General features: G+C 39.9%; 2 protein-coding genes across 6 annotated transcripts in view; one reads left to right on the top strand and one right to left on the bottom strand.

Moving 5' to 3' along the window:
* The window catches only part of rtkna (rhotekin a), a 60,897-nt gene extending 39,908 nt beyond the window's left edge, over positions 1–20,989 (top strand). For 3 of the 4 annotated variants that reach the window (XM_058374411.1, XM_058374412.1, XM_058374413.1), the window contains exons 2-12: positions 9,400–9,599; positions 10,472–10,533; positions 11,427–11,480; positions 11,868–11,985; positions 12,243–12,467; positions 12,586–12,680; positions 13,232–13,338; positions 13,417–13,545; positions 14,673–14,838; positions 16,406–16,510; positions 17,638–20,989. In XM_058374411.1, coding sequence (XP_058230394.1) covers positions 9,400–9,599; positions 10,472–10,533; positions 11,427–11,480; positions 11,868–11,985; positions 12,243–12,467; positions 12,586–12,680; positions 13,232–13,338; positions 13,417–13,545; positions 14,673–14,838; positions 16,406–16,510; positions 17,638–18,197 — 1,821 coding nt within the window. In that variant the 3' untranslated portion in view covers positions 18,198–20,989. Of the gene's footprint in view, positions 1–9,399; positions 9,600–10,471; positions 10,534–11,426; positions 11,481–11,867; positions 11,986–12,242; positions 12,468–12,585; positions 12,681–13,231; positions 13,339–13,416; positions 13,546–14,672; positions 14,839–16,405; positions 16,511–17,131; positions 17,235–17,637 lie in introns of all 4 variants that reach the window. The other variant, XM_058374414.1, reaches the window with a different exon arrangement.
* Positions 20,990–21,788: 799 nt separating this feature from the next.
* The window catches only part of si:dkey-40c11.2 (drebrin-like protein A), a 49,268-nt gene continuing 44,368 nt past the window's right edge, over positions 21,789–26,688 (bottom strand). For both annotated transcript variants that reach the window (XM_058374410.1, XM_058374409.1), the window contains exons 13-16: positions 24,333–24,416; positions 23,974–24,089; positions 23,772–23,826; positions 21,789–23,689 (exon numbers count right to left, since the gene is read on the bottom strand). In XM_058374410.1, the coding sequence (XP_058230393.1) occupies positions 23,553–23,689; positions 23,772–23,826; positions 23,974–24,089; positions 24,333–24,416 (392 nt within the window). In that variant the 3' untranslated portion in view covers positions 21,789–23,552. The remainder of the gene's footprint in view (positions 23,690–23,771; positions 23,827–23,973; positions 24,090–24,332; positions 24,417–26,688) is intronic.

A 26,688-nucleotide genomic window follows, 5' to 3' on the forward strand; every position in this document is an offset into this window, starting at 1 on the left:
GACTTCATGGCGTTATTTGCATCCCACCAAACCTGATTTCTCTGTTTGGACTGTAGTCACAGGTCACTGTGCACGATTACAATCAACAAGTTACTGACGATATTACATTTACTTTTACATGTACTGCATTTGGCAGCCTTCCTTATCCAGAGCAGCTTGCAGCATTGGTTTGAAGCCTCTATCAATAAATATATCCTGATATTCGTCCACACAGTCACAGACTAAGAATAGCATCAGGGAGGTACTAATAACAAACTTCTGAGCTCAAGATAAGACATATTTCAACACAATAGAAAGGCAGTATTTAAGGCTTCTGAATGTGTAAAGATAAATCTGTATTACATTTTGCATTTAAATAAAGTACAATAACAGAAACGTTCTAGTTGGGATGTACCTGTATTCAGATTTAAAGTACAGCTTTTTAACATCGCGACTTTGGCCAGCCTTAATCACAGTTTTCTTTTGTCCATGCCTTTTGTCAACATTTGTACAAATTTGCTGTAATTCCCCTGCACCGTAACTGGATCGTGGCACGTGGACCTCTTCAGAGAAAAGCGTTCCTCAAGATTCTCTAGCTCATTAGAGTAAATCTTCTCACACCCACATGCAGCACTAAAGCCTGGGATTAACTGCTATCTAAGATCAGCCAGTGGTAGCTTGCTGTTCTCTCTGCTAGGATACAAATGGAAATCCCTTGCCCTCATTTATAGTCTTGGTGAAGATCTGATAGAGAGGTGTGAAGCAAAGTGAAATAAAAAACAGCAACAAATATTTATAAATGTTTTTCGCTATCATGTCTGTATTACTGGATTTATTTTAATAAGGTAAGGCTAGCAATATTATTAAGTTTTGATAGCTATCGTGTCTTAAGCCTGGTCACGTAGGTTTCAGCCCGACTAAAACATGGGACTGGGCAGCCCACTAGAGCCTTTACATGCCTGGTGTGCTAGCTAATAAATTTCTGATTTATCCACCTCTAGGGTATCATTACAGTCGTGCTTCGATCAAGGCTTGCAATGGGTTCGTGCTTCACCAAGAGTTCCCAGGAAGAAAAGATAAAATTGACTGTCTAGTCTAGAACATTAGACTCGGCTTCTTTCTCAGCCCCTCATTTAGAAACCACACTTAGCTGTCCAGCCCTATGTGCACTCCCTTTGTGAAGGATCACAGACCTTTCTTTTTTAGTGCTACATGTGTGGGTTCTAAGCTTTTTTTCCGCTGTTTTAGGCTACACCAGGTTCATTTTGATCAGGTCTGTTCAGCAGTAGAGCACTGAATACCACGACTCTTATGTATCTTGTGCATTCTTTCAGTCTGTCAAATTGGCAGTAATCAGTTGCTTGGATTCATGGGGATCACAACGCATGATTTTTATTTATTTTATTTTTTTCCACTATTGCAGTTAATCCCATTGCAATCAAAACATTTAAGGATGTACACTATATTGCCAAATGTTTTGGGACACCCCTACAAATCATTGAATTCAGGGGTCGGGCTTGGCCCCTTAGTTCCAGTGAAAGGAACTCTTAATGGTTCAGCATACCAAGACATTTTGGACAACTTTGTGGGAACATTTTGGGGATGACCCCTTCTTGTTCCAACATGACTGTACACCAGTGCACAAAGCAAGAACCATAAAGACAAGTTTGGTGTTGAGGAACTTGACTGGCCTGCACAGAGTCCTGACCTCAACGTGATAGAACACCTTTGGGATGAATTAGAGCGGAGATTGTGAGCCAGGCCTTCTCATTCAGCATCAATGCCTGACCTCATAAATGCACTTATAGAGGAATGGTCAAAAATTTCCATAAACACACTTCAAATCCTTGTGGAAATCTTGAAGAGTTGAAGCTGCAAAGGGTGGGCCAACTCCATATTTCATTCATGTGCATGTAAAGGCAGATGTCCCAAAACTTTTGAGTATTCATAGACATAGTATAACGATGTAAAACATGATGCGATGGAGGATCGGTTGTCTATTTATGAGCAAATTCCCCCTAAATTCTCACTCTACTGCATTGTACTAGTGTTGTCATATCCAAGACTTCAGGCAGCACTTGATAGCTAAATAAATTCATGCTCAAAAGATTCTTGCAAATCAGATTTATTTACTGACGCTAACAGTTTGGGGAAGCGGATATAAACTGTTGGATGTGTCACACAGTACTTAGTAACACTCTCTTCAGCAGTAATCACAGCCTACAAGTGTGGAGTTTTAGTCTTGCTGTTCTTGCTCTGGGATATTTTTCTCTTCCCTGCAGTCAGCTTTAAGGTTCAGAAATATTCTTACATTGTCTCACATGCAGGATGCAGGGTGTATTTGACTAATTATACTTTTTCCTAGTATTTTTGTTCCATAATAGAGATGGAAGTCCGATCATTTTCATCTTCTGATTAAATATTTCTATCCTGATGGGTGTGGTCTCTTCTATTATGACTCCTCCCCCATCCACAGGATATGAGTCTTACTGAATGGATGATTTACATCAGTGTCACGCTCATCATATGCTGTGGCATTCACAGTCCAAGTGGAACTTCCTTGGGAGATTATGGAGTAAGGATTTAGACAGACACACCGGTTGAGACTTCTACAGAGACCAAGCTGCCGACTTGTGACCAGCACCTTACGAAAAGTTGTTTTTCATTTTATTTATCGCTCATCTGTAGATGTTTTGCACAGATCTGTCGAGTCGAATTTCTCTCCGAGTGTCGATTCTTCCACATATCCAGCCAGTACACATCTGTGCTGGAAGCCTGCGCTCCTTTGTGTGGAGAACAGCTGGCTACAGTCTCAAAGGCACACAGCACGCATTTGCAGATAACGCACATACACGTCTCAAACGGCTCATTGTACTCATAATAACGAGAGCAGTGTGCTGCCTTGGCTCTAATGGAATGCAGTTTTAGCCTGCATTATGCTAGTTAACTAATTGTGCAGTTATTTGTTGCTCAAGTCCTTTTTTTTCTGGAGGAATTAATCATCAGGTCTGCTTTTGGCTCGATTTTTGTGTTGCTGCATATGGAAAGATTATAACTGCACACTCTTGTGCCAGTAGTCTATTCAAAAACTATGAACAAACCCATCTTGGCTCTATAAAACTAGGCAGTGCAAAAAAAAGGCTCAAACAGTAGTGTTTTATTTTGTTCCTCAGAGAAAATGGGCATGTATTGGGATCTGTGTGACTCAATGCAGACTTTGTTAAAGTTTGGAGCATGTGGGAAAGGGGTCATGGTGTGGGTGAACCACACGGCAAATATATCTCATATATTTTCATATATATTTTCTGTTATCATGTTGCATGATGAATTTGTTTTTTTTAAACAAGTTAAATGCTATTTCTAATATATTATATAACATGTATGATGTACCAAGTGGTAATGGGTACCAAGATGATTTTAATGGGTTCAGTCATGAGCCAGGTCGAAAAGATTTCATGGCTGGGGTATTAGCTTTTTATTCATAGCTGACTTCTCCGTAAAGTCTTTCGCCATACAGATGTTGTCATTTGGAAGGTGGCTGTGTTTAAGATATATACGCTTCATGATGGTGTGATGGACCGCCATGCTGTAACTGATGCATGCTACTGGTTCTGAGTCCCACCACCTGTTGCATGATGCTCTTTGGCTTGTTAACAGAGAGAATGTTCATTTCTAGGCAGAAAATAGATTTAGAAAATAGAAAATTTGCAAGCAACGGATTAGAAACATGCACAGTATGTGATAACACTATAGCCAGTCACCTTACAGTTAAACATACCAGCCAAATTATATGTTTTACATGCAACGAGAGGACAGAACACTAAATCTCAAGACAAAATCTGACCAACAACTCTCAGACCTTTTTTTTTTAGTAAAGGGTGCAACCATGATACGCTACATAAGTAGAGAATAATCATTACATACACGTCCATTTCCCTGTATTTCTTAACTAGCAAGCTAGCTCGCCAAACCTTGGTACATTTCATTAGCAGCTACCGCATTTTAATTTGTTCAGTTTCCAGGCAACACTTCAGTGCTCTCTCATGCCCACTGGGCTAGTTAATCAGCTTATTATTAAATATAGTATAGCCTTGCCTCTGAGAACATCTGTCCATCCACCAGTCTTTATTGTGAGTGAGAGAATGAGCGCTGGGACCATGCTGACCGTGTGTGTGTGTGTGTGTGGGTGAGCGCATAACTGTGGTCAGCTAATTGGAGGCTGGATCTCCCCGGTCAGTGAAAGCATGCATTTTGGGTGTGGGCAGGAATTTAGCCTTTCCTCCTGTGTTTTGCTTATGGGTGTCACTGTAGTTTGTGCACTATAAGAGCATTGTGTAGGTATAATTTGCACTGTAGCTCGTCAGCAGTAGTGTGAAGTAGCACACAACACCCAAAAGATTTTTTTCCCCCTCTCTTTTTGCTTCATTGCCTAGTAGAAGCAGCTGCATGAGCGAAAAAGTCACTATTAAATAACATGGCCTGAGTGAGTTTTGCCCATCACTGTCCACCAAAGGTTAATAACAGAACGATACTTTCGCATTGTTCATTCCTGACAAAATTCTGAATCTTATTTTGCTGCGACTGACAATTCATCATCCTACTCCAAAAAGCAAAAACTCATCGCTCATGTCATTGCTGCAGCTGCTTCATAAACTCTTGTGAGGTTTGGAAAATGTTAATATGCCGGTGTAAGTGAAATGCGTGCCTGCGGTCAGTGGTTTTTCCAATACCTCTTAGTCTCACTCCAGTTTACACAGATGTGCGTTCATGCTCTCCAGGTTCCTCCCATTTCCCCCTGTTTTGTGTTGAGTGCTGGCCGTCATCGTTTCACTCTCCCTCTTCCCGTCTCACATCCTTCTTCTTGTCATGGTCACAGCAGAACCATGATGAAAGCTAGTTCAGTCAGGCTTTTACGGCGCTCACAGATTGATATACACCATCTGAACGAAAGCTGAACTTAATCTTTGTGTGATAATTTAAACAATATAATGGTCAGTGTAATTATCCCTGCATGCTTTCTAGAATCTTGCGAGAACATTTTCTGCTAATTGGAGCTCAGGATTTTACTTGTCATGCGTCCAAACGTAATAGATTTTGTATTGAAGTTCATCTGGACGTTATCAGTGCTATCCACTTCTCCTGTTTTTTGGTGCATGGAAATCAAGCAGGAAATTCCCACAATGTTTACTCATGTGTGATAAGACACAGAGAGAGAATGCTGTCAGCTCACCTGTGATAAATGACACACAGTGACACACAGCACATCTTTGCCTATAATTGCTTACATTTATCAACCCGGAGTCTTGTTTGTCTCTCTCCATGAGGCCATCATCAATGAGAGATCAGAAACAGGCAATAACAACAAAAATCCACACACACAACCCGTAAAAATGTGCTACATCTTTATCTAAGAGTCTTCAGAGGTGTCCTAACTGCAAAGTGAAGTGTTTGGGAATTTTATTTGTAATATTATTTGCACATAGTTTAGATAGAGAGATAGAGACGTTCTGCCTTTTTCATTTGAAAAGAGCTGTCGCTTAAGTAATTAAGAGTTTTCCGGAGGGAAGACTAAAGGATATTCTCCAAAGAACAGAGTCACTTCCCATGACTCAATGTGCTTCCTGTCTTAAAAGGCATTTCCGCTACAGTCTAGCAGTCGGGTTGCCACGCTCTTACTGCAAATTCTTCAGCAATTACTGTGTAATTATACAGGCAGGGGATGGGCTGGTGAAGTAATGAGCCCAGTTTGAGTGTCTGAAGGTTAAACAATAAAGGAGGTGGTACTGGGTAATTTATTGTCCATTAGCAAGCGTTAGGAGTAAATTGAGAAGAATTTCCCCGTACACACGAAAGCCTTTCTTTTAGTGCGTTATTGCTTTTATAGTCCGAATTACTGATAAAATGCTTCTAGCCTTATATTGCGTCATTTCCGATGATTTTCTTCTTCTGGTTCCGAAACAACAAAGGACTGCTTTGGTAAACGGTGACGAGATCGTCTTGCTCAATTATTTCCATCAGTGCTCACTGTGCATTATACAGAAATAGAAGACTGATTGTGTCCTCTGTCTTGTCATCGTCTTATGATCCCGTTACCCCTCCTTCCCTCTTTTCACATCCTGTGCTATTGGCCATGTTTTCAGTTGCTTTCTCACTCTTTCAGCCTGGCATGTTGCCCTCTCTGACACCTGGCTCGAGCGATGGGGTGTCTGGCACAAGGCTGTGTGTGTGTGTGGTGTCTGCATATCATATCCCAAACATGTTCACGCTGACAACTGTTTACCTTTAGACAAACACACTTTGGCGTGAAGCGGCCGTTTTCTCAGCACTGCTTCAGAACGCTTTTAACTATTATTTACACAGCACTCATGTCATTTTCACACTACATATAAATATGTGTATACACACACTGACTGCGAGTACGCCTGGTAGAGCAGCTGCAGAGAGAGACTGTGCATTATTTCCATCTAAATAGATGTCATTTGCATTTACATTACCAGATTTGCTCAGAGTAAAGCATTCGTCTCAAAGCTAATCCCCTGTTCTTAGCCCAGGGTAAGAGCTCATCTCTTTAAAGCCACTGCCTGGATTTTTTTGTTGCACTTCTTTGGAGATGTCGCAGAGCTCGTCGTTGAAAATGAATGAACTAGTGGCATAGGAAAATCATGATTACTGAAGAGGAGCTGAGCCTGGAGTTGTTTTGGGGAAAGCCCCTAGAACAGCAGTCTGGCTTTTTTTTTTTTTTTTTACTGCTATAAATAGTGAGAGGCCTTCTGCTGGCTCAGAGGAAAGCTGCTGATCTGCCTGCAAAACGACACACTCAGAGGTGTAAGAGTGTAACGCAGTGCCACTATCTATATTCACTGCTCCACATATTCATTTCTGGGACTGGATATGGCATGGCCTAATCTAATTTTTCACTATTTTTTAACTCTTTACCTATGCCTCCTGAAAACTGAAGAAATGCCATTAGATCAGTCACTTCACTTATTTCATACATCAGCCATAACTTTATGACTACTGAGAGGTGAAGTGAATAATACTGATGATCACCTCATCATGGCACCTGTTAGTGGGTGGGATATATTAGGCAGCAAGTCAACATTTTGTCCTAAAGTTGATTTGTTAGAAGCAGGCAAAATGGGCAAGCGTAAGGATTTGAGTGAGACTGACAAGGGTCAAATTGTGATGGCTAGACGACTGGATCAGAGCATCTCCAAAACTGCAGCTCTTGTGGGCTGTAGTGGTCAGTATCTATCAAAAGTGTTCCAATGAAGGAACAGTGGTGAACCGGTGATAGGGTCATGGGCGGCCAAGGCTCATTGATGCACGTGAAGAGCGAAGGCTGGCCCGTGTGATCCGATCCAACAGACAAGCTACTGTTGCTCACATTGCTGAAGAAGTTAATGCTGGTTCTGATAGAAAGGTGTCAGAATACACAGTGCATGACGGGTCAGGGCCAGCAAAATATTAGGCAGGTGGTCATAATGTTATGCCTGGTCTGTGTATATAGCTACATACTATGGGACTAGTGAGAAGGAAATAATTTTCATAAAGGTGAAGCTGTTTTGATGATTCATGAATCAGTCACAGCTTTGTTCATTGCTCGACTCTGCACTCATTTCCATGCAGGTATATAACGAATAAGTTTCAGGATGCACATTATTCAAAATACACTCACTGTTTCTGCCACAATCTGTATTCATGTATTATTTTCTATATTTTCCCTTTCCTGCTTGTATTGGTAAATTCTATTATTTGCATTGTAAATTCTATCCTTATTCTATTTGTAGTTCACAGGCAGTCAGAAACAGCATTTCACTTGATCTGTGTTTGTGGAATTTGGATGAAAATAATATTTCTGAATGTGATATAAATGTAGATTTTTTATTTTCTCACACCCAGGCTGTTTGTTTGGATTCTTTTGAAAATCCTTCTCTGACTCAAAGATACTGCTAAGGAGAGGTAGAAAAATAATTGTGTCCCTGTTTCTGAATTATTGTTTTACTGCATCTGTAAATTCCCCGATATCGTATACATCATCCAACGCTGTGGATATAAGTCCATGGGTTGTTTTTTGTTTGTTTGTCTCGTATTAGCCGTTTTCCTCATCCCGACTGCTTTTTTTCAGTAAAGAATCATGTGCTGTTTTAACTCGTGACACTGTCCTGAGACAGGCTTTTGAGCTTGCTAATAAAGATAACTTCTTACTTAACTCTAATGTCTAATCTAATGCTGTTTCTGTAGGCTAAATTCAGTTTGGTTTGTATTTTATATTTAAGCTAGACGTACGTTTGAATTGTTTGTGTCAATATAAACGTTACTAACGTGATTTACATCCTTTTTTAAGGGTAGATCATCACTGAGTGTTAATAAATTTACATTAGACGTGATGTTTATTATGTCTACAGTGTTCAGAAGTGGATTTAGAAAAGGATTTAAGAAGCTGGAATTTCTGTGTGTGTGTGTGTGTGTGTGTGTGTGTGTGTGTGTGTGTGTGTGTGTGTGTGTGTGTGTGTGGGGAGCAGTCGTGTTTTCCTAATTGGAACCCAGGTTATTCTTAATGAGCACTTCAAGCCCCAACGAGACGTCGTTTACGAGACGTCGCTATAGCAACACAAGCAGACAAGCATATTAAGTGGACAAAATAGTCCGAAGTGTATAATTTAACGGAGCACAGAAACGCAGAAAGGAGAACAGTCCAGCATTACAAGCATTTTATCACAAGGAGGGGCTGGAAATGATCCCCAAAGGGTCAAAGTTGAAACATCTGTGCTGTCTCTTTTCACAGCTATTAACACTTTCTCTCTCTTTCTAGCTTTCTCAGCAATATCAGTGCTAATCATACTGCCAAGACCTGTTCAGCTGAAGCATTACAAAAGCCTGCTATCATGATAAAGTTATATCACAATGCACATTTTGCCGAGTTATTGTGTCCTCTTACTTTGGACTGTACATACAATACAATTCCTACACAAACACAGGGCACAGGGTGTGTCTTTCCGGTCTTCACAGTCCTTTGTTGAAGATCATGAATGATTCATCATGTCCGTTTTTTACTTCAAAGCGGGCCATGCTCTTCCACCGTGTTAATTTCTGCACCCTTTTCCATGCATGACTGAACAGAGACACTGCAGGAATTGCTCTGTTGTGGAGCAGACAGACAGACGTGTTAGGGAGTTAGGCATGTTTCCTTGCAGAGGGGGAGGATTGTGTCTGCGTCTTGAGACTCGTAAAAGCTGTAAATATTCGTTTAGTTAAATGCAACTTCTCTAGATTAAAAGAATACTCCTTTTTATCAAATCATTGCTTAAGCAAGGTATTTTGTGCTAATATGATGATGCATTAGCAAGGTAGTGTTTAAGATGAGCAAGAATTCAGAGCAATGTTAAACATTTTCTATTTTTTTTTTTTTCCTTTTAGGACAGTGACATCCAGAAGAAGATTGACCATGAGATCCGGATGCGAGAGGGAGCTTGTAAACTCCTGGCTGCTTGTTCACAGAGGGATCAGGCGCTGGAGGCCTCGAAGAGTCTGCTCACCTGTAACTCTCGCATCATGGCGTACATGTCAGAGCTGCAGCGCATGAAAGAGGCGCAGGTCATGCAGCGGGTGGCACGGAGGTATGACGTTTGCCGTTATTTTTCTGGATTTATCACTTTCATTCATTTCTGTGTAATTTGAGCGTCTGATTAAAGCTAAGCAGCTTGACAGAGTCACGAGGCACAGTTCAGAAGGTCAGATAGTTCACATGGCATTAGAGCTGGATCAGTAATTAGTGTGAGGTCAGTGGATATGTGACCCAGGATTGTTCAGAACTGAAGAAAAACAGGCACGCAGTTTTTCGTAAAAACACGCAGGTCATTAAATGGCAGGAGATAACATCAAAATAAAGCAGAGATGACTGGGATTCTGCAAAACACATGACATCGGGGTAGTGGGAAAAATTGTACAGAGGTCACTTAGAGTTCAGGAGCTGATGGCTTAACTGTTGGTATGTTCTTAAGTTCATCCAGTCTTAATTATTCCCCCACAGTGACTATATTTACATGTAAGCAGTATCATTAGCGTGAATAAACTTGATTTTGACTCAGTTGCCGAAAGCACTGTTTATACATCCATGACAAATCTTCATTCACGTTCACGTTACATCATTTATATTTCAATTCAACTTTACCATAAAAGCAATAGGTACAAGTGTAACAGTGCAGCTAGTAGTTCGGGATGTCTTATATACAGAGATTACCCCATCTCTATACATAATTTCACCCAAGGCATGGCAATTGTTTCTTTTCAACTGATTATTGAGTCCATTTTTATTTATTCTGTTCACATTTTGATTCAGATCGATCATTCATTCACAGTCATGCTCAGTCCCTTATTAAGAACTAAGTAAGTAATACACATGATTGAATAGTAATAATCTGTTACATTTGGTTTTAATATGACTCTAATTATGTGTTAGTCTATATATGGTGATGATTGTCTGTTTCAGGTCATCAGATGCAGGACCGATGGATGACCGATCCCCATGTAAAGGCAAAGTTGCTATTTCAGGTAAGGTTACAGGCTTGACCATACTGTACATACAAACAATACATATAAATGCATACAAATATTACCTAGAGGGCTGCAAATGCATGCCAAGCTCTTATAGTGACTGTGTGTGTGTGTGTGTGTGTGTGTGTGTGTGTGTGTGTGTGTGTGTGAAAAGGCACATTCCTTACCACTCTTCAGGCTCCATTGTGCTTATACACTACCCTGCTGGTTTATATATTAGCTTTGTGATGCCACCTCCCACTCTTTAAAGTCTCTCACACACTTCCCCCAACACACACACACACACACTGTAATATTCACTTTCTTCCCTTCAACCTGGCTGTAGTTATTTCAAGCTGTGTCTGCTAGCTGATATAAACTGTTAAGTTCGTGTGTAACAGTTTAATGGAATATTGCTCCAGGCCTAGCTCTACAGCAAAGGAGGTAAATGTAAAAGTTGCAAAGTATTACTCTATAGGCAAGATGTATGACATACACTCATGTTATCTTTTTACATTAACAATATAAAATACCACACCAGGAGCATGGGGCAGTATTCACACACACTGACCATGATCTCTAATGGCTTTGTTTTTATTAATTAATGTGGAATGTATGGAACATGAGTAGGTTGAATGTAATGGAAGGCAGAGTATGTGGGCTGTAATGATGGAATGATGCACTACCTGAAACATTCACATTTTACGCCTACACCAGTTGCTGGCTTGTAACTGCCTGCTGCTGCCTTGAGATAAGAGCGTGTGTGTATCTGCATGTGTGGGTCTAGTATGAGTGAAACGATTTTTAAGTCCTGATCGACTCTAGCTGCACAAGCGTGTGTGTGTGTGTGTGTGTGTGTGTGCTCACTCGCTCGCTCATGTCTCTAAATTCTCTGTGCATTTGTATCTCAGATCTTCGAATCCCGTTGATGTGGAAAGACACAGAGTACTTTAAAAACAAAGGAGGTAAGAATCAATAATGTAAAATCTGCTGAACAGATGCTTATTGATTACCCACTCAAATACATCAATACAAATCAGAGCATTTATGTTCGAGGTAACCCAGTACCAGTCCTGTAGCATAATTTCTTATGATGATGGTACCAGACATACAGTATAGTCTTAATCACACATGGGTGATGTAATAACACCATAGTATTTTTAGAAGTGTCATTGGTAGTGTTGTGTAACATCAACACACTTGTATTAAGCATTTCTCTCTCTCTTTCTGTGTAATTTATTCCCACAGACAGAGCTTAATATATACATATGGAACATGTTCACATGGAAATGTATAGAATCTGTCCATTTATGTTCTTGTTCTCTGTCTCTCTCTCTCTGTCTCTCTCTCAGAGCTGCACCGCTGTGCTGTGTTCTGTCTCCTGCAGTTAGGAGGGGAGATCTTCGACACAGACATGGTGATGGTGGACAGAACTCTCACAGACATTTGCTTCGACAACACCATAGTTTTGTAAGTGTGTGTTTGTGAATGTCATAAATTTTTTATTTATTATTTCTGCTTATTCATCTGCACATTGAAGATTCACTTCTCACTGCATATCGAATCCTCTCTGATAGCTGCAGTCTAGGTAAGGGCAAACAGAACACTAGCTAAATTGACTCTTTAACATTATAGGATGATATAACATTTGCATTTTTGTGAAAACGAACCCTCATGTCACATAGAATATGTCTCTCAGTTGTGGATGTGCATCATGCTGTGTGCAGTAATGAAGCAAGCCCAGGATTCGAGCTGAGGTTAGAGCTCTACAGCTGCTGTACAGAGGATGATTACTCAGCGGGCAGTACACCACGCAAGCTGGCCAGCAAGCTGAGCTCGTCTCTGGGCCGTTCATCTGGGAAAAAGATGCGTTCAGCGCTGGAGCCTGGAGCCTGCAGCCCCATCAGCAACGGGGGCAACGCACAACTGCTGCTTCCTGTACCACCTGTGCCGTGAGTACACACACATGCACATGTACACTCTAAATATATTATATATGCTATAGTGCACAAATAATAGCACTTTCTAACTCTTCCTAATGTTTCTCCTCTGTCATATGTGTGTCTACAGAGGACCCAAGTACCACCTCCTGGCTCACACCACTCTCACTCTCTCCCACGTTCAGGACAGCTTCCGCACACACGACCTCACTATAACTGGCAACGGTGAGCCATCACCCAAGCACCACTCTCAGCTCACTATGATATTATTTACTCATTTTTGTGAGTTGTAGAAAGTGATGATGTTTATCCTATGCAAAAGGATTTTTTTATTTCTGTCTTGTATTGCTTGGATTTATATCTTATGTAACCACTGTTTTACAATGTTTTTCATTTTCTTTTATTAAAAAAGGCAATGTGAATCATTCATCTTGTAATAGAGATTGTTGAACAAGTCTGTTTATAACTGTAAGCAAATGTGAAGTCTTTTAGAATAAATGAGTTATACTGGATGCTTGTTATCTGCATAACAGCATGCAGCTTAAGTCGCATTTTGCAGTAATAGGCTTCTCTCGAGTGTATTATGTCAGGGTTACGCTCATAAACCTAATTGGAAATTGCTAGTAATGGCTAGTTAATGGGAGTGTGTCTGTGACATGTTATTTAAGGCATGGTAACAGCCCTCCAGGGCCTACAGTCTGCAGGTGCACAGATGGCATTTAGCTTAGCTTCGTAAAATGTGTCATTTTTCGTACTGTCTTTCTATGTGTCTGTAGAAGAGTGTTCATACTGGTTGCCGCTGTATGGCAGTGTGTGTTGTCGTCTGGCTGCTCAGCCACACTGTATGACGCAGCAGATGATGAGTGGCTGCCTCAGAGTCAAGGTGATACATAAACACAGACTTACAGACCTATACACACACACTTCATATTTCTCATGCCAACGCTGTTGTTCTGTCTAGCTCGGTGGGGAGCCTCAAGGATGGACGAACGTTTATGGTGTCCTAAAAGGGACCAACCTTTTCTGTTATCACCGACAAGAAGATATGGAAGCCAACGTGGAGCCCTTATTAACGATCGGCATTAACAAGGTGAGAAGTTCTTTAGTGTAAATCCGTTATATATATATATTTTTAAACACATCCAGTCAAATGACTTTCCCACACATGCCAGTTTACCAGTTATAACTTTGCCATCTAGTATATTTTCACATATACAGTGATTGAGCAGTTTGCCTTAAACAGTACTTGTTGCAGAATTACAACAGACGGGTTACAGAGTGTTTTGTCTCATTATGTTTTATGCTATCGGCATTGAGGGTTGCATGAACGTCAGTGAAAGCAGTGTGCGGTCTCTGTGATCAAAAGTCTTCATACGCTTAGCGCAGCAGCTGACAGCCACATTGTACAAACTCGGCGCCACAACAACTGTGATTATGCCATTTAGGCCACGTATCTCCATCTGGCATAAATTACACATCACATGGATAAGCTTATTATGCAGTTCTCTCAAAGCCATACAACATAAGAAATGAAGCCAGAGAGGTGGCTTGGAAATAACTGGTTTGTTGTCAATTTAATAGAATAATAAAAAAATTGGTTCAAAATTTTACGTTGCATTTCCATAAAATGGTATAAACGTTTTCATGGTAATGGTGCAAAAGTTTGATATTATGATATTGTCTACTGAGGCGAGTCATTATACCCCATGACTAGACAGAGCATTTGTCATGACAGACGCTGGCGTGTCAGACGTCTTGCACAAAGTGTGAGTAGTTCCTTATAAAATACTAAGAGGAGTTTTCCTTTCAAACATTAATGCACTTAAAATAGATTCTCTCAACAAGTTGCACATCTGGCAAGTGCATTAATCTGTCTCGGACATGACACTGTCTGTCTGCATGGCTAGTGAAGCTCTGCTCCCACCTGCTGGTGGAGATGCCAGCTAGAACATGAGGACATAGTAATAGCTCTTTGAGTAAGCTTTGCATGAATTCATATCAGTGTGTCATTGTGGTTAAGCTTCTCGATGTCTGTCTACCTCTTATCTACTCAGAGCAATGAGGGTTAACGTCATAGCTGCTACTTGAAGTGCAGAATTTAAATCTGGTATAGATTAAGTACAGGATTAAATTGACTTTACTATTCATAGTAAAGTATTATATGCAGGGTGTTGAATTAGAGAAGTAGAATTAAACCTGTGTGTGTGTGTGTCACAGGAGACGAGAATACGAGCAGCAGAAAGAGACCCCCAAAGCAAAGCTCAGAGTATCTGCATCAGTAACCAGTATGGAGGAGAGGAGGTCACACACACACTAGTGACAGACTGTCGAGAGGACACACAGCGCTGGATGGAGGCCTTCTGGCAGCAGTTCTTCGACATGAGTGAGTAGAGCACACAACATCGCACATTAAAAGATGTGTACAGTGCAGATGAGACGGATAAAGATTTTCCACAAGGGGGAGCTATTGGCTCTTTAGTATATTGTTCTGCTTTATAATAGGTTGTTATAATGCTCTCTGGAGAGAGGACAAAATAAATAAATAAATCTACTGTTGTTACTGTGGATGAACAATATTCCCATGGGGATGCAAATAATATAAATGCATTTAGGTAAAAGCGATGAAATAAGAAACGTCTTTTTATACTGGCTGTACAATTAATATGAGCATAAAAATATTTTTCCATAAATGTTATATTTAAATCTAATATATGCATTAATGTTAATGCATCCATGATGAAAAAACACAAATGCAGTATGCTTATGCTGTACTGCGAGGTATAGCTTTCAGGTACTACTGAGAGTACATCTTTCTGGATTAATAGTATTTATTTAATCATGCAGTGGCAACATATTTTCATAATTATGTGCTTAGGAGAAAATTTTAATGTCATTAATGCCCCATATGCACCTGAGGTCTATGACATTTAGTTGTTTTTAGTAATAAATTCAATATTTTAATGGCGACATAATTTGTAGTATATTTTTAGTGTGTACATGGTATTGCATATTCCATATGATTATTAAATGTTTTTGGCATGCTGGGAGAAACGTACCAAGAAAGTAAATATATACAATAACAAATATGTCGATCAGGCATAACATTATGAGTACTGAGAGGTGAAGTGCACTGATTATAACACTGATGATCTCCTCATCATGGCACCTGTTAGTGGGTGGGATATATTAGGCAGCAAGTGAACATTTTGTCCTCAAAGTTGCAGGAAAAATGGACAAGTGTAAGGATTTGAGTGAGTTTGATGAAGGACCAAATTGTGATGGCTAGACAATTGGATCAGAGCATCTCCAAAACTGCAGCTCTTGTGGGGTGTTCCCGGTCTGCAGTGGTCAGTATCTATCAAAAGTGGTCCAAGGAAGGAACAGTGGTGAACTGGAGACAGGGTCAAGGCTCATTGATGCACATGGGGAGTGAAGGCTGGTCCGTGTGATCCGATCTAAAAGACGAGCTACTGTTGCTCGAATTGCTAAAGAAGTTAATGCTGGTTCTGATAGAAGGGTGTCAGAATACACAGTGCATGAGGGGTCAGAGCTGTTTTGGCAGCAAAAGGGGGACCAACACAATATTATGCAGGTGGTCATAATGTTATGCTTGATCGATGTATATTAACAAATATTTACATGATAGCAGTATGTGTTAGGGCATACAGGAACATGTGGGGTGGTGTTGGAGTGTGTATGGGATGGTCAGGAGTTATATCAATAACACTGTTCTTGTTCATTTTAAAGGCAAAGCACATTATATGAATTTGATGGTTCTTGGAAGTTAGATAATTAAAAAAATAAACTATTCAGCAAAATATATTTTCTACATATTCTCATGGTTAAATCAGAGTCTTTTCGAATTCATGTGTAAACCTATGATTAGTTCTATCATTTTTTAGTCCCCTCTTTCTCTGGTGGTCTGAACAGCTGTGTCCCCCCCCCCGCAGGCCAGTGGAAGCAGTGCTGTGACGAGCTGATGAAGATTGACCTCCCCTCACCACGCAGACCCGCTCTGGTTACGGCCAAACAGGGCTCTCTCTACCATGAAATGGGTACGTCCGAAAGAAAAGCGCTGACATGCTTTGTAAAAAAAAAAAAAAAATCAACGTAATCTCTATTTCAACATATTTCTCTGTACTGAGATAAGAACGGACAACTTAAAGTAGGGGTCTCGTGGCAGAATTAAATCAAAGATGTTTTCTTTTGAACCTCAGTGCTTATTCAGTCTTATAAATGTTTATTAACTGCCTTTAGACATCATTTATTACAGAAATGAGTCCTTCTCCAGGCCGTGTAGATGATGGAGACATAATGCACTCATGTTCACACCTTTTTAGATCCCGACACTTCCTACGCCGAGTCGTACATAAAATAATTTCTTTTTCTGTTTCTGGCACTGACTTTGTGTCTCTGTTTCTCTGTTTTTCCCTTTCTCTTCCGCTTTTCAACTCGCTTTGGTTCTGCCCCTTTTTCTGTTTCTTTGCATTGATTTCCCAAACCTCCATTTTCTTTTTCCTTTTATTTTCTTATGCACTGAATTATTCAATACATTTATAAAACTTTATTTTACACCTAATATTCTAAAATCCACCCATGAATTTCGTTTAATCATATTTATGCACATGCACGTTCCCCTTGTTTTGCCCCTTGTGCCGGTTGTACCCTGCCCTTAGCTCCTCCCCTCTCTGCCCCTCCTTCCTGTGAGGGCCTGCTGCTGCAGGATAACGCTGTCTCTGCTGAGATCCGTGCACTGCTCTCCTCCTATTACAGCGACAGGTGAAGTAACCAGGGTGGTTGTTTCAGACCTTTAACCAGCTTCCCTGCTTCTGCTGATGCATTCTGTATGGTGCCTTGGCTTTGGTTATGTGAAGACCATCAGGACGTTTGTAGATACCTGTGAAATGATCCTGCTAACAATAAAAGCTATACAGTGTGCTTAGTATGTATTGGTTTTAAATGAAGGCACAAGTGATTGATGCTTTAGAATAAGTTGTGAAGGTTAAGAGGCTTGGTCTGTATTAGAGGCATGTGCTGGAAACAAGGCGATGAATAACAAAATGAGACTGCTGATTCTAGATGTCTTTTTTTTATCACAGTTTAGCAAACATCTTATAACATGCCCAGGAAAGCTTTGTTCAGAATGATTATAGTAACTGTGCTCCTTGTTTCTGTCCTATAGTTATTGACACATCTGATGACATCAGTGCTGTCACCGACATCCTGACAAGGCGCATTGAGCAGTTTGAGTTTCAGACCCCACCTCACTGGATGTCCTTATTTAAGGAAGAGCCTCCCGGTAGCCCCCAAAACCTCCGGCAACACTCTCCACGCCAGTCTCCCAGTCCTCGCTGTCACCGCCCTCGTGCTCTACTCTCCTCCGATGCCAGCCTTGCCTCAGACAGCTCCAGCCCGTGCAGTTCAAGCCCCTGCTCACCCCACTACCTCGCCTCCAACCGTTTCCGCCCTCGCACACTTTCCCTGGATGCCAAGCTGTCCACGCTGCGAGGAAGAAACTACGGGGGCCTCCACTGTTCGTGCCAACCTCCATCATCCAGCCAGTTCCATCAGCAGGCTCCACCTCTCTCCTGCTCCAGCTCCACTTCCAGTAACAGTTCGAGTGAAGGGAGCAACAGCCCAGAATCAGATCTCGCCTTCTCGCGACCTTCCGGGGCACGCCGCAGCCTGAGGAACCTCAAAGCAAAGCTGGACCCCAGAAACTGGCTACAGAGTCACGTTTAGTTCCTTCAAGTTCCATCCTGAGAAAAAAGAATTTCTCACAAAATGACCTACTTCTATAAGAAACCATTCAGTCCTTAAGAAAGCCCTTGAACAATCTGCAGTGTCCATGAGAAGGCTGCTCAGTATGTCCTCAGTGTGGCTCAGACTCTCACTTCAGGGATGGTGATGGACAAACACTACTTAATGGGAGATTTCCTGTAAATGGGTTCAGCACAGTGGTGATGATAATTAGTTATTTATACATGGTCTAATATCAGTATATGCAGTTTATGTAATACAAAAATCCTGTGATTCTCAACGTCAGACTGGAGTATGGTATATCTAACTGCACAGGCATTACCAAGAGTCGAGCGCTCCTCCAATCTCTTTCAAACTGGACTATCCAATCTTCAGTCAGTTGAATATTAATCCAGTCATAATATAGTGCAAACTTAGCAGTCACAACATTTCAATTTACAAGCTCCTGAAAATGTCAGTTCCTATTTTACAGATGCATATAAAATCTGTTCAAAATGTTCATGTAATTATGCAGATTCAATTAGCAGCAGCTTCTTTAGTGTTTTTCTGCCATTAATCTTTTTTTGTAAAACACAATTTGCTAGACTTTATCATAAATAAAACAGTGAAAGAAAAACTAGCTACCTTACCGCCTGTGATGATAATTGATATGTTTAAAACCTGAAAATATCCAGCCAACAGCGGTGATGTGATCCCAAACGGACAATGATGAAGGGCTAGATGATGAGCTCAAATCTCTAACTAAACTCCTACAAGGTGCAGCAAAGTGTTTAAAACCCTGACACTGGTGCTGTGCCTGATATGTGTTAATACCATGTTGGTGTAGCTGCTGTGCTGAGAACTGTCCATCACTCAGAAATGTCTGGTGGTCACTGAGAACAGACCAATTTTGTGTAACCATGACTAGTCCACTAATCCTACTACTTATGATGCACCTTAAGAAATTCCTTGTGGCTAGGTTGGTAGTACCCTTAACTTTCACCTTGAAATGTGTATATAGTGTACCCTTAAAAAAAAAAAAAGGATCTAAAACGGTGTATACTGGAGGGTATAATGTCAGCAACATGAAATGGTATAGTGTAGTACCCTTTTATCCCCTCAGATTACCACAAAATTATATCCTAACAAAGTTCAACTGGCTGCTGAATTGGCAAATCCACGTTTCTCATAATACTGGTATCAATGTGACATCTTTCACACGGTTGTTAGTATGATGTTACACATTATCTGCTATAGAAATTAATTATTAAAAATCAGGATTAAGAGCTCTGCGTTTATGTAGTCAGTTCTCAAGATGTTACAGATTGCTCTAATGATGGTGCTACCGATTGCAGAAATAAAACGTATTTGGAGTTATAATACACTGATCAGGCATAACATTATAACCACCTGCTTGATATTGTGTCGGTCCCAAAACAGCCCTGACCTGTTGAGGCATGGACTCCACTAGATCCCTGAAGGTGTGCTGTGGTATCTGGCACCAAGATGTTAGCAACAGATCCTTTAAGTCGCGAGGTGGAGCCTCAATGGATCGGACTTGCTTGTCCAGCACATCCCTCAGACGCTTGATTGAATTGAGATCTGGGGAATGTAGAGGCTAAGTCAACACCTCAGACTCGTTGTTGTGCTGCAGACCAGGAACACCCCCCACAAGAGCTGCAGTTTTGGAGATGTTCTGATCCAGTCGTCTAGCCATCACAATTTGGCCCTCGCTCAAATCCTTACGCTTGTCCATTTTTCCTGCTTCTAACACATCAACTTTGAGGACAAAATGTTGACTTGCTGCCTAATATATCCCACCCGCTAACAGGTGCCATGATGAGGAGATCATCAGTGTTATTCACTTCACCTCTCACTGCTCATAATGTTATGCCTGATCTGTGCAGTACCCTACTATGGAACGTACACGACTATGCAAATGTATCCCAGTTGAAAGCGTTCATCTGCTCCACATTTTATTGGCAGCATCAGTGTTTTGGTTTTTTTTTTGCTTCCTTTTTTACATCACTGATCTGTGATTTTAGCACTTTTATAATAAGCTGTTGATGGGAAAGCCTATAGCAAGGTGTGTGTGTGTCATTTCTCTGAGGTCAATATTAAAAATAAAAATAGATCCAGTCTACTCGGAAAAAAACAACTCGTATATAATCAAGCTAATAAATGAACACAAGTATGCGCATCTCAGGATTGTCATTTTCACCACAATGAAGTCTTGTGAGCTAATCAGGAGTGTGTGAAGAATAACGCTGCAGTGTGTTCCATATGCAAACCAGGAATAGTGTGTGTGTGTGTGTGGTGCAGTGGGGTCTGTGTTCTCTTTCAATTGTTACTGTTTACTGAACAATATAATCAGTATGGTGGACGTGGTGAACTTATACACTGTATTACTGTACTGAAGTGAGATTAGTAACTAATACCGCTTTTCATTGCTAATTAAGAGCCACCGAGATTTACTTTTAATCTGTACATTTCATTCAGGCTGTGTTTCCTGTTGTGTAAAGTTTTGTAAATTAACAGCTTCCTTTCTATTTGCCTTCGTTGAAACTGTATTTGACCATATTTCCTTTTTTTGTTAGAAATACAGCTATTGAGATATTTTATCAGAGGAGTACAGGCCTAACTATTCTGGTAGATAACATTGGGTTTAACCTGGAGATGAGCATCCTGTCAGCAGGCTGTCTGCATGCACATTGCCATTGGTGCGAAAACTAACTAAGCATGTAGAACAATAATAGAAATACAAATTATTAAAAAAAAAACTTGAAATAAGCCTATACCCTGTGTCTCATTTTTGTATTACACATTTTCACGTTTTAAGCCCAGGCTTGTGAATCGGTAGTAGATGATGTACCAGCAGTGATCTGAATCACTGACTTGCATTTTAATATATTTAATATATTTTTCCATGAATGTGAATTAAATTATTCCCAATACTCTATTCTCTACATTGCGTAGCTTTTCTCTTGTTTGCACTGCTTCCAGTAGTGTATATTTATGATAAGATTATTTATCCAATCATATTTCAGCCAGTGACTGACATCATGTGTTGCCATGGTGAAAGAAATCTGCCTTAAGGCCTTCAGAATCAATAGTGCAGGCGAAAATAAGTGGCAATGAAATTGTTCCATTAACCAATCAGATTTCGAGTTGCCGTCACTGGGGCCATCTAGCAGGCATACGATTACGGCAGCAATTTCCCGTCCTTTGATTGGATAATTAGAGTAGTAAGAGGCAGCGAACCTCACTAACGAAATAAAATATATATATTTTAACTCACAATGGCTGACAGAGGAGAAGAAATCGATTTGGTCGCAGACACCCTTACAAATGCATTTTCAAGGCGGACTGTAATAAAATTGACTATTCCTTGTGAAATAATTTCTTTTTTACTTTGCTATTTAGTGGTTGATTAGTATCTATTGCCGTGGCATCGTAATGATGGTATAGAGGTGGATTAATTCAAGACGGACACCAGTGAAGGCCTGGGTGTGAAATGCACGGCCCGCCTCTGTGTACCAGTATGGCAATATATCGTGGGAAGGAAGCTCACAAAAATGACAGAAAAGTTTTAAATACAAGGTATAGCTCTTTAATTAATTGATGAAAAAAACTGAGACACAAGAAGCTATCAGGTGGTCAAGAAGTATAAAATAGTAGAGTGAAATCTTACAGAACAGTATCTGATACAAAAAAAAAAAACAGATCTGAAAATGGGTCATACTTGAGAAGTTAGTGGATAGATTTATCATATCGGTGATCAATAATTGACTTAGTTTTGTTGCATGTGTGGTAGTACATCAACAAACCTGTATTTCATTTGTGTCTAGTAAACTGTGTCACTCTGTATTAAACCACACTGCCTTATTTGACCTCAAATGTTGGTTAGTAAAAAGATCTCCTCACCTCAGATGATATGGAGTGAAGCACAGTTCGGGTGTACATTAGGCTTGTGCAAAATTTATATCAGGTTATATTCGTTCCAGTTCTGTTGTTATACATCGTCAGACCTGCAACATTTTGCGAAGGCGCTCCAAACTTTAACGTCAGGTACAACTTCTGACTCAGACTCGTACACCAAAATCGCCTTATTTTCACCAAAATAAACTGGAAGATAAAATTGAGATAAATCTTAAATGATTTGCAAATGTAATATGAACTCTCTGATATTAACTGACACTGTTAGAAGCTCCACCCCCTTCTCCATCTCATGTGCCCTCACTTTCTGTCAAGGTAAATGAAGAATATCTTGAGTACAATAATGCAGGGGTCCCCAACCACCGGGCCATGGATCATTTGGTACCAGGCCGCAAAGAAACAATAAACCGATGATTTTATATCACTTAAAATTATATGTATTTTATTTTTTAAAACTTGCCACTTTTTTCCATTCCATTTCCAATTTTCCATTACACTAAAATGACCCCCTGAAAAATATGTCACTAGAGAGCTCCCCCCACCAATCAAAACCAGGAAAAATTGTCTGGTATCAAACCGGTCCATGGTACAAACAAAGGTTGGGGACCCCTGCAATAATGAACTATCACTGTATGTTTGACCTAACTATCATTAAACAATTACGCACCCAAAAATCCATCATCAAGCTGTTTTTGTGATTGGCTCTGCCAGCAAGCAGTTCCCGACTGCACAGCTGATATCATTATGCCCCGCCCTTAAAACTGAAACGAGGAAATTTCTTCTTTTCTTGTCGTATTCCTTTCTGGACTATTGAATTTTTTTGCTGATTTATTTTTAAATGGTAAATCACAAGCAGGGAAAAATCAATATTGCAAAAGCCTAATGTAAATACGGATCAAAAATGGATCAAAAATCTGCGCAGCAGCACTGTAGGAACTTTATAAGTAATACAGGGATCATCCCGATAACAAACACTAAACTGATACATGCTCTAAATGCAGCTGTAATGAAGGCTTATAGTTTCTATATCTAACATTAGCATTACAAAGCCATAATTCGGTCAATATCATAACGACGGACTCCCGTGTTAGAAACAACCAAGAATCAAACATACTGCTGAGCCAGATGATAGGTAATAAAAATAAACAAAAACAATAATCTGTAGAGGAGGGTTCAGAATAACTTCAAGAAACCTGTCTTGCTTCGCCATACACAAGACTGCTGCCCAAGCATTGATCTCAGATCATTTTGTTGTCTCTTTGTCCCGTTGGTCTTTTAGTACCTTCACTGTGGTACAGCCAGAAGACTTGGAGCGTGTTTTTAGCTCCCTCTGGTGGATACCCCAAAGCTTTTGGTCCCTGAGCGCTGGTACTGAATCTAGGAGGCAAAGAACTGTCTCTGAAGGAAAACCTTAGAAAGTCCTTAGATGGTCTCTACATAGTTGGAAGGGAAGAGACCTTGGCGGCCATCTTTGCTGCAACCCCTCCACCAGGCTTTGTCCACTGTTTCCACGTCCTTGATGATGTCCCCAGGCTCGAAGGAAATCTCTGTGTCGTCCTCTGGAAAGTTCAGAGATCTATATGAGACATGAACTGCATGAAGGACTGTTTGGATTTTAATGGAAATGAAAGGACCTCTGACCTGCTTGGTAGTCATAGAGCGCTCGCACACATAGAAGCGGCCTGTCCGCTGAGGGCTGTGGGAAATAAATACGGATTATAATACATTAAGATCAACATTTAGGCATTTAAAAGTTTGTTGAGAACTTAGTAACTGGGTCAAATTCAGACTAGAATTTGATATTTTCAAATTCAGCAGCCAGTTGATTTCTTTTTTATCGTACCTCTCCGTTCTCTGCTTCTTCACTTTGGGCATCTTCTTCCTCAGTATCCTCACGATTGACTATGTAAGTACACTTCTCTGGTGTGCTATGGTCAGACGAATCGTCATATTCCTTGCCTAGATGAAGGACATATAAAGCATATCGTTTACGTTTATATCTACATTAATATACATCCATAATTGTAACAGTTTTATACAAAGATTTGTATCAATCAGAATGAATTCATGATCATTTTGTTCTATTTATCTTTGTTCTGGAAAGATTTATCTTCATTGTTTATGTAAATACACACTTATCAGTCAGATTAATAATCCATGGGTATTTATTGTTATTGAGGAACTAAACTCAAATCCCATTACCTGTACCATTCTGAGGAAATACACCATTTTGGTCTGGCCTTTCGTCTTCAATCAGAAGGTTCTTGGTCTCCTCCACACACACTTCTGTACACAAAGAGATGATTAAAGACAACCACAGACCACCATGCTGAGGAATATACTGATGTCAGAATTCTGTAACACCCTTGTTTAAATATCATTACGCTTGTGTTGTCGATTTCCTCTTAGAATATTATCTGCAGTTATTATCAGAAAATAATTATACTCATTTTAAAGTATCAAAGTATACTTCTATCAGAATATTACTATACTTCTATCAGAATATCACTATTCCCCCATCAGAATATCACTATACTCCCAACAGAACATCACTATACTCCCATCATATCACTATACTCCCATCATATCACTATACTCCCATCAGAATATCACTATACTCCCATCAGAATATCACTATACTCCCATCAGAATATCACTATACTCCCATCAGAACATCACTATACTCCCATCAGAATATCACTATACTCCCATCATATCACTATACTCCCATCATAATATCACTATACTCCCATCAGAACATCACTATACTCCCATCATAATATCACTATACTCCCAACAGAACATCACTATACTCCCATCATATCACTATACTCCCATCAGAACATCACTATACTCCCATCAGAATATCACTATACTCCCATCAGAATATCACTATACTCCCATCAGAATATCACTATACTCCCAACAGAACATCACTATACTCCCATTATAATATCACTATACTCCCATCATATCACTATACTCCCATCAGAACATCACTATACTCCCATCAGAACATCACTATACTCCCATCAGAATATCACTATACTCCCATCAGAATATCACTATACTCCCATCAGAATATCACTATACTCCCATCAGAATATCACTATACTCCCATCAGAATATCACTATACTCCCATCATAATATCACTATACTCCCATCAGAATATCACTATACTCCCATCAGAATATCACTATACTCCCATCATAATATCACTATACTCCCATCATATCACTATACTCCCATCAGAACATCACTATACTCCCATCATAATATCACTATACTCCCATCATAATATCACTATACTCCCAACAGAACATCACTATACTCCCATCATATCACTATACTCCCATCAGAATATCACTATACTCCCATCATATCACTATACTCCCATCATAATATCACTATACTCCCAACAGAACATCACTATACTCCCATCATATCACTATACTCCCATCAGAACATCACTATACTCCCATCATAATATCACTATACTCCCATCAGAATATCACTATACTCCCATCAGAATATCACTATACTCCCATCAGAACATCACTATACTCCCATCAGAATATCACTATACTCCCATCATAATATCACTATACTCCCATCATAATATCACTATACTCCCATCATATCACTATACTCCCATCAGAATATCACTATACTCCCATCATATCACTATACTCCCACCAGAATATCACTATACTCCCATCATAATATCACTATACTCCCATCAGAACATCACTATACTCCCATCATATCACTATACTCCCATCATATCACTATACTCCCATCAGAATATCACTATTCCCCCATCAGAATATCACTATACTCCCAACAGAACATCACTATACTCCCATCATAATATCACTATACTCCCATCATAATATCACTATACTCCCATCATAATATCACTATACTCCCATCATAATATCACTATACTCCCATCAGAACATCACTATACTCCCATCAGAACATCACTATACTCCCATCATAACATCACTATACTCCCATCAGAACATCACTATACTCCCATCAGAATATCACTATACTCCCATCAGAATATCACTATACTCCCATCAGAACATCACTATACTCCCATCAGAACATCACTATACTCCCATCATATCACTATACTCCCATCAGAACATCACTATACTCCCATCAGAATATCACTATACTCCCATCAGAATATCACTATACTCCCATCATAATATCACTATACTCTCATCATAATATCACTATACTCCCATCATAATATCACTATACTCCCATCAGAATATCACTATACTCCCATCAGAACATCACTATACTCCCATCAGAACATCACTATACTCCCATCAGAATATCACTATACTCCCATCAGAACATCACTATACTCCCATCAGAACATCACTATACTCCCATCATAATATCACTATACTCCCATCATAATATCACTATACTCCCATCATATCACTATACTCCCATCATAATATCACTATACTCCCATCATAATATCACTATACTCCCATCATAATATCACTATACTCCCATCAGAACATCACTATA

This window comes from Hemibagrus wyckioides, linkage group LG22 (genome assembly GCF_019097595.1).
Source record: "Hemibagrus wyckioides isolate EC202008001 linkage group LG22, SWU_Hwy_1.0, whole genome shotgun sequence".
Classification (NCBI taxonomy): domain Eukaryota; kingdom Metazoa; phylum Chordata; class Actinopteri; order Siluriformes; family Bagridae; genus Hemibagrus; species Hemibagrus wyckioides.